The 8,381-nt window shown below is 41.0% G+C and overlaps 1 protein-coding gene across 4 annotated transcripts; it reads left to right on the forward strand.

Moving 5' to 3' along the window:
• The first annotated feature begins 296 nt into the window (after positions 1-296).
• Positions 297-6,644, forward strand: LOC122767649 (hepatitis A virus cellular receptor 1 homolog). 4 transcript variants are annotated; one of them, XM_044023065.1, is made up of 7 exons: positions 297-549; positions 1,419-1,504; positions 1,820-2,167; positions 2,842-2,916; positions 3,005-3,084; positions 3,573-3,666; positions 5,993-6,644. In XM_044023065.1, the coding sequence occupies exons 2-7, from the start codon at positions 1,462-1,464 to the stop codon at positions 6,157-6,159; spliced, it is 807 nt and encodes a 268-aa protein (XP_043879000.1). In that variant the 5' UTR covers positions 297-549; positions 1,419-1,461; the 3' UTR covers positions 6,160-6,644. The 4 variants fall into 4 exon arrangements, with proteins under 4 accessions (XP_043879000.1, XP_043878999.1, XP_043878998.1 ...); XM_044023064.1 differs by having other exon boundaries at positions 297-392; XM_044023063.1 differs by having other exon boundaries at positions 297-1,504.
• The last annotated feature ends 1,737 nt before the right edge of the window (positions 6,645-8,381 follow it).

An 8,381-nucleotide genomic window follows, 5' to 3' on the forward strand; every position in this document is an offset into this window, starting at 1 on the left:
ACGGTGCATTTTAAAATAAGTTGAATTAAATTAAGGACCTTGACGGCGTTTTGGGTGTTTCTGTGTCTCTCTGTTTCCCACAATGCTGTTCACCAAGGACAAAACAATCCTGTTTCATTTACATTTGCGCGTCCAACTTAAGTGTAGCAGATGGAGCAATGTACAGGTCACTTCCTGTTTTGGATGACTTACTTCCTGTGTGCAAGTCACATGGCTTGACAAAAACACAAGAGACAACCACACACATTATCAGCACTGTTAAGCTCCTTCTCCTCCAGGAAGTGCACAGGTTGTAGGACCTCCTACATTTCCTCGAAGTCCTCCTCTTTGTCTGTTTGTCAGTAAACATTTCAGCAGACAGTTTGCTGCCGTGTGTCGTCTTACTCGTCACTGTAAGTCATCGCTTGGTTTTTCTTTCTTGTGTCTGATTTATAATTTTAACCTGATTTAATTCTGAATTTGTTGTGCAGTGTCAACACCTCATATCATGTGAACTGTCCCTTTAACTTTAACTGTCTGTCGCTCTTCAGTCATGGGACATGAGACAAAGTAAGTTTAAAGTGTGTTGTGAAAAATAAATATATCAGCCAGTATCAACACAGACACTTTTATTTTGAAATTCTACAAAACCACTGTGATTTCCTGAGAAGTTCGAAAAAAGATTTTGGAGTAGATATTGATATTTGGACAGTTTTTGATGACGTACTACATCAGTCTCTTGAACCCACTTCCTGTTTCGTGACATAGGTCGAAATTCACCCCAAAATTCCCGATGTTTCCCGTGGCCACGCCCCCTTTTGGATCAGCGTAACCTCTCATCTTGACGCATTATTGTAGTTTTATGTTGACGAAACGTGCAAATCGCCACAAGGTTTAGTTCTAAGTTTATTTCAAACATGAAAACATGAAATGACAACGAACCGCTCGTAGGACTGCGCATCGTCATGAACGGGCCCTCGCCCCACGCAACTCGTCAAAGCCGATTTTCATGTAGTTCTGTCCACGTTAAGCTTTCAAAAAGTGGGATTTTAAAGTAGTTTTCCTGCCATTTTAATGTCAACTACTACGTCAAAATCCTTTGATGACTTTTAATCGCGAACTTGTCTGGAGCGTAAAAGAGTTTTTACGCGGCTAGCTCAAATGTGCGATGACGAGTTCTTTCAAATGTGTAGCCATTTTTGTTTTTCTTGGTGGGCAGAGCTAATGGAAGTACATTATAAATATGTTTGGAATCATGAGAGTAGGAGCTTGCAAGTCAGTCTCGAGGTTTTAAAGGTTGATTCCACCCAAATTGGCAGCAAGAAGCAGCACCATCAACAATTTGCTGCAGAATTCTCGAGTTAATGTTGTTGCTTTTTTACTGTGATCACAGCCTCTTCCTCATTACAGTGTGTGTGTGTGTGTGTGGTGTGACTCAGCGAACCACACTTACATATGTGTGTGTGTGGTGACAGTTGATCGATGTTCATCATGAAGGTCGCTCTGCTGCTCGCTCTGCTCACAGGTACGTCTGTGTGTGTGTTTTAAAACCACTTAAATCGTCTATATTTATATGACATATATGATTAAATGTGTCATTTTATTTCTTTAATACAAATGACATAATTTCATGTCCTTTATTTCTCCATTTTGAATGATTTGCTAAAGTTGTATTTGTTGTTCAGTGTTTATTGTTAAATTACTAATTCAGGTTTTTCTGAAGAGGTTTTTGTTTTCGTTAGTTCATCAAGAAAATGGACATTTGACACTTCAAAAATAAATCTAATGTCAGGTGACAGGCTATGAGGACCTTTAGAAGACAGTGTGTCTGTGTCCACAGTGGTTGAAGGAGACAGCACGAAGGTTAAAGGTCACACAGGTGAAGAGGTCACCCTGCCGTGTCACTATGACGTGGACACTCGCGGTCTTCTGTCCGTCTGCTGGAACAGAGGACAGATAAGAAACAGCGGCTGCTGGTCATTGATTGTTGAGGCAGAAAAAACAAAGGTGACAGAAGAAACCAGAGTGTCCAACAGATACCAGCTGCTGGGACAACTGGACAGAGGAGACGTGTCTCTGACCGTACTGAACGTCACAGAGACAGACAGCGGAGTCTACGGCTGCAGAGTGCACATTCCCGGCTGGTTCAATGATGACAAACACCACTTTGATTTGACAGTGGACACAGGTGAGACACATGTGTCTCCACATGAAGACACACAGTATTTTAGTCATAGTTCAGGGATTTTTGAAGAGATGATTGTGCAGTTTAAGTCTATGATATCTTCAGGACATGTTTCACGTCTTTATCTCACTGTTAGACTTTTCCAACCACTCACTCTCACACACCAAAACCCATAGAGAAAATCAGTGATTTTAGCTGCAGGGACACAGGAGCTGCTGGTCTACTACTGCCTCGTGTGGTCACTTTTTGTCACTGAGGTTAATCTGAATAAAAGATTTCAAACACTAAATTTTACTAAATCAGACACTAGAACTTAGTGATGGAGGCAGCAGTGGATCAACAACTTCTGTGTGTGTGATGTTAAAATCACTGATTTCCTCTATGGGCTTTGGTGTGGGAGAGTGAGTGGTTTACAAACTTCAGTTTCCTGTTGGAAAAGTCTGTCACAGTGAGATAAAGATGTGAACGTGTTCTGAAGACATCATGGACTTGTTTTGATGTTGATTTTTAGTATAAAAGGCTAAAGTAACAGCAAACACGTACATATTTACTTTAGTCTCCTGACTATATCTATTTTCGTAAAACCCTCATTGAAGCAAAGACACATTTGTCAGAAGGTTTTCGATCTTCTGACTGTTTCCCTCTTGTTTTATCACAACATTAACGGCGTCGTGCAGCTCTGCTGTCGACCAAGTCCATGCCGGTGGACACAGCGACGTCCCCGGGGACGGCGACAGACACTCACACCTCAGGTAGACAAGCTGATCCAGCTCCATCATGATGTCACGCTGCTGACACGGCTGCCCTGAAAATAGTTGCTTTCACTTTCGCCCCCCGCAGGTCAGATGACCTCCTCCGCCGCCGGTGCCGCCCTCACTTCCTCCTCCGCCAGCAGCAGCATGACCAGCGAGGACACTGAGGTGAGACGCAAGGCTGTAAAGGGACACGCATCACATCGTAAAGCCATATGTGACGTGTTGCCTGTAGTCCTATCAGACAGGATTGGTTTTACATGAGGAGGTGAAGGTCCCTGGGGTTAAAAGGTCCAGAGAAATGACGCCAGGTAATCCTAGTCCTGTGCAAATTGAGAGAAGTTGTGTTGACTAGCGGTCGTAAAGAAATGAGCGACCACGGAGCGTTCCCTGTGTTGACATCACGTAAATCCACCTCCCCATGTGAAACTAGGCCGAGGCCACGTGGCTGATAAAACGTCAATGAAATTAAAACCAGTCGAGGATTCCCTGGTCCAGTTTTGTGTTTCAACTTTTGTCGGCAGCATGTAAACATTTGTCTCTTTGTTTCTTTGCATTAGTTTAATGTCATGTTAAGGTCTTTGTGCGGTGGTTTTGTGTCGTCGCGTTCTTTAGCTTCCGTTGCTCAGTGCAGGTGTTTGTGTTCCGAGTCACAGGAAGTCAGCGCTGCGGCTGTGGCTCTGCTCTGCGCTTTCTTCAGCTTCATTGTTTTGATTAAGGTGGGCGGAGTCATCATCATCATCATCATCGGTCAGTAAAAAATGCTTTATTGTCCTTTTTTTAATATTTCAGATTCTGTGCTGATTAATTTTTTCCAATGCTTTTGTTTCTGCAAAAAAATGCAACTCAAAATGTAAGTTCTCTGCAGTGACACACACACACACACACACACACACAGGGAAGCTTACTTCAGTGTGGTCTGTTGTTGGTGGTCGGTTAAAGCCGCTGACAAATGTCTCTGCTGACAAATCACCATTCAGCAGTTTCCCATCAGGGTGTCTGCATCGCCTCTACACCGGTTCAGAGGCGGAAACAAAGTGAGGAAACCTCAAAAACCTCACGTTTCTCAAGAATAAGAATGTGGAGACGTGTCAGGGCAGCACTTCACAACTCACTGTGAATTAGTGATGGGAAGTTAGACTCTTCTTACTGACTCGGATCCTTTACTCTCGGACAGTAAATTGAACTAATCTTTTTTTTGAGTCATTTCGTTCATTTCATTCATTTTTACAGCGGTTGGCGCTGTATCCCTCTTGTGGGCGTTGTAAAAAAAGACAGTGGTTCTCAAACACTTAACATGGTTTGCTTCAGTTGACAAAGTATAATAAACAAAATGCCACAAGCAATTCGAACCATATGAAACCCAAGGAAAGCAAATACACACCACAATAAAGTGACTTGTGTCCTGTATCCTCTCTGCCATTGTTGTTTAACAGCACAACAGTGACTCGGTAGCTGTCACGTGACCTAAGGACGGACGCTCGCTCAGTTGAGTGAATCCTGAACTAATCATTTCTGTTTCCTGTCCGGCTGACTGAACTTATGCAGCTGTCTGCCATGTGGCGAAGGAAGGTACTGCATGAAAATGAACGAATCACTCACTGATGATGACTCATTACTCCCGAGTCATATAAAAGATGAGTTCATTTTGAACGAAACGTTCACGAACAACACATCACTAGTAGACAGAGTGCAGCACCAGTCAGAGAGTGACACGATGCGTTGTCAGCTGGTGGGCAGTGGCCACTGTTTGTGCCGGGACCAGCCCTAATACGAGGTGACATCATGTGCATTTGTGCTGTATCTTGTCTTCCTCTGCAGTAGCCTCATTCATACCGGGGTATTTCACTTTTGCAATCACATAGATGGCCCTAAGGGATGTGTTCAGATTTGAGATATATTTTCAACTCTGAGTCACTGATGATTTGGCACTAACTTCTTTCTAAACATTCATGCATTTAATTAGAAACTTGAACTCATCATTTCATTTTTAACAATTCAATGCAGCATGTCAGATTGGCTTCAGCTACTAAAGTGGACTCTGATTTTAACTTAGAGACGCAGATAAATACTGTGGTCAAATATGTTTATCTTTTAATATTTTTGAACGTCTTATTCATGCTTTTAGCGTGACTCATGTTGACTACTGCGATGTATTTTACGTTGTCCTCAGCCATGCCTTAAGTTCAAAATGCTGCTGCCCCATCCTGGCCTCCTTATACTGGCTCCCTGCATGTTTTAGGGTCAATTTTGATCAATTGTATTATTTGTTTTTAAATCTTTTAGTGGATTAACACCAGCGTACATAGCTAGAGAGTTTATTTTAGAGCCCTCAAGGTCACTGAGGTCCAAGGAACAGCAGCTCTTAGTCATCCACATTACACACAGGAAAGCTAAAATTATGGAATGAAATCCCTCCCCATGTTAGGATGACTATATCCGTTTTAAAACTACTTTTTACTGCTAGTTTTAAATCAGAAAGAGAGTGGTGTGTTCATAGTGTATTGTTTCTTTTATAATTATTAATTATATCTTATTTGCTTTTCTTTCTAATTACAGTAATTGACCTTTTTTAGTGAAGTATTATGAAGTATTTTATTTGTGTGTACAGCATTATTATTTTTTTTAATTCCTGTCTCTCTCTTTCTTTAAATCTCTCAACATACGTAACGTTGCATCATTGGCTAAAACTATTCATTGAAATAAACAAACAAACAACACAACTGGAGGAGAATGGATGATAGCCTTAGCTTTAAGTCCACTTGTCATGTATTGATCATGGTGAAAAGAGGCTCAGGGGAAACTGTCTCTTCTAATCAATGAGATTTGTCTCTGAGGTGTGTATCCTTATGCATGTGTGTTATTGTTTGAGTGTGCGAGCAACGCAGCAAATTGTCCATTTGCAGTATATCCGATGGGCTCAGGGATGTCATTAGTCACAGCATGCTCGTTCTCATTAAATGGCCTAGTCACCATGGCAGCCCCACAAAGGCCCGGCCCCTCCTCCCTCAGCGTGCACAGAGTGACACGCCAATTAGAGCGGGGCGCTGTGACATGCAGTCTGCTGTGATTACAGCTCTAAGGAGAGAGGAGCCAGGCAGTGGACACCATAAAACAGCAAGGTCCCAACAAGATCCATCTCCAAACACGACGAGCCGGGGGCAATGTAGGTCGCGTCGGCTTCGAGACTGTGACATCCTCATCCCTCCAATACATGTGCCACCTACCACCAAGGACACTTAGCTGTGATCCCAGTGGAGGGAGCAGCACAAACTACACCACCCAGAGGGCTTTGGGCACACGTCAGACACTGACAAGTTGATTGTCCTGCATTATTCTGTGTTAGAGATCTTCATTGCCTCTCTTTCTCTTTCTCTCACACACACACACACACACGCAAACGCACGCAGCTTCAGTGTAATCCTCTCAAGTCGGAATCTTCTGGGAAAAGCATGTGGCAAAGTGATGGAGACGCAACAGGAGGGTGAATAGAATATTATAATCTCGGCAATGCAGAGATGATAATGAGAAGAGAACGTGTGACAGAGAAGTGTGAATCTGTCAGTCTCGCTCGCTAATGCATTCAAACTGTAAAATGAAAAAAAATAAAAAACATATGTGGCAAAGTCAAAACATACAGAAACATTCCACTCACAGGGAAATGGGATGTGTGATACTGAAAAACAGATTATAGACGTTACAATAGAATAGAATAAAACTGAAAAATACATTTGTGTGATGTGTGTTTTGTCACGACGGAGGTTTTGCTTTAAATAGAAAATAAAAAAATATATAAAATGTGGATGTAGCCGACACAATGAGGTCAAGAGTTGGCAGGTCACGACGCAAATAATCTTTAATGACTGTACTACACATGTAAACCAAAGTAAATCATCCAGTCATTCTTGTTAAATGTATTTGAATCTTCAGATTTTGCAGAATCACTGTTCACTGACGTCATGATGCTTTATAAATGATGTCAGAAATATAATACTAACACTTTAGATTTATAAATATATTTATTTAGGTCAGATTTTATGTTTTGCCTTTATTGTTTTATTATGTAGTCATTTCTAAAATCACGACGTCTTGCCTGAACGTTCAACTGAGTTTCAAGTCCGATGTGAATTTATGTAACAGGGTCCGTTAGTGCAGCATATTTTTTAACGTACTACAATTTATTACACACCTGATATGTATTTAATTTTTTCCTTTTCATGTTATAATTACACAAAATTCAAGTAAAGATTTGATTTTTATATTTTACCCTGACACATTTTCACATGCTGATGGGAGTTCCTTTTATTTGCCTCGGGTCAGAAATAAACAGAGATATTCTTCACAACGCAGACCAAAACACGACAGTGCTTACATTTACACAGGATACTTAGGTCATATATTGTACGGCATTGCCCCCCACCACCCACTACCATTCTTGGCATTGCTGGTTGAACACACAAACGTGTACACAGGTATTATTCTAAACATTTGACCGTGCTGAGGTCTCGACAATGAAAGACACATTTCAAAAGGAGAGTAAGGGACAAAGTAACAGACAAAACAACAAAAGAAATAAAGCATTTTTTTAACTCCTCCTGAATTATAGTGTGTAACTTCACCCCAACAATAAAACAAGAGATATGTATATGTATATAATATGTATATTTTTTACCTCAGTCCAGTCTCTCCAGGTCCAGCAAGCGACTGCGTATAAAGAGAGACAGAGCATGATTACTGAGCAGCACCAGCTGTGTCAATTAGCTCACCTGTGCGTGAGGATCTTCACACCTGCTCCCTCTTTGCAGCTGATTGCCGGCCACGCCCCTTTTCAGTGACGAGTAAAACTTTCTTTGTGATTATCATGTTAATGAAGAACATACAGCACGATGAAGGAGAAACTCGACACACTGGTGTGCTCTTTTAACAAGGAACATTCCAGTTGGTGCCGCGGTTGCCGTGGTAACCTGCATACAGATCAAAAGGCAGTGGGAGAGCATATGTCTCCATTGATTTCTCCTTGTGAATATGGGCAAAAATGGTTTGTTTAGTGATATCCATCCATTCATCCATCTTCTACTGCTTGATCGTCCACATGAGGGTCACGGGGGGTTATTTGCTGGAGAAACTTTAGATCAGTGATTCTCAAACATTTTTATATCAAGTACCACCTGAGAAAATAACCAGCTCTCAACACACAGATTTATTTGGTTTCTCATCCTCCTCTTTACGACTTTACTCTTTTACTCTGGAAAGATTACAACTTTATTTCTCATAATATTACAACTTTATTCTGAAAAGATTACGACTTTATTGCTCATAATATGATGACTTTATTCTTGAAAGATTACGACTTTATTCTCAAAATATTACAACTTCATTCTTGAAATATTACAACTTTATTCTCATAATATGACTTTATTTCTTATAATATTACGACTTTATTCATGAAAGATTACAACTTTATT

Source organism: Solea senegalensis, linkage group LG4, assembly GCF_019176455.1.
Source record: "Solea senegalensis isolate Sse05_10M linkage group LG4, IFAPA_SoseM_1, whole genome shotgun sequence".
NCBI lineage: Eukaryota > Metazoa > Chordata > Actinopteri > Pleuronectiformes > Soleidae > Solea > Solea senegalensis.

Coding starts and splice junctions, on each gene's coding strand:
- LOC122767649 (XM_044023063.1), top strand. CDS start 1,462: ATGTTCATCATGAAGGTCGCTCTGCTGCTCGCTCTGCTCACAG. Junction 2,917..3,004: donor GACAGACACTCACACCTCAG/GTAGACAAGCTG, acceptor CGCCCCCCGCAG/GTCAGATGACCTCCTCCGCC. Junction 3,085..3,572: donor TGACCAGCGAGGACACTGAG/GTGAGACGCAAG, acceptor TCCGAGTCACAG/GAAGTCAGCGCTGCGGCTGT.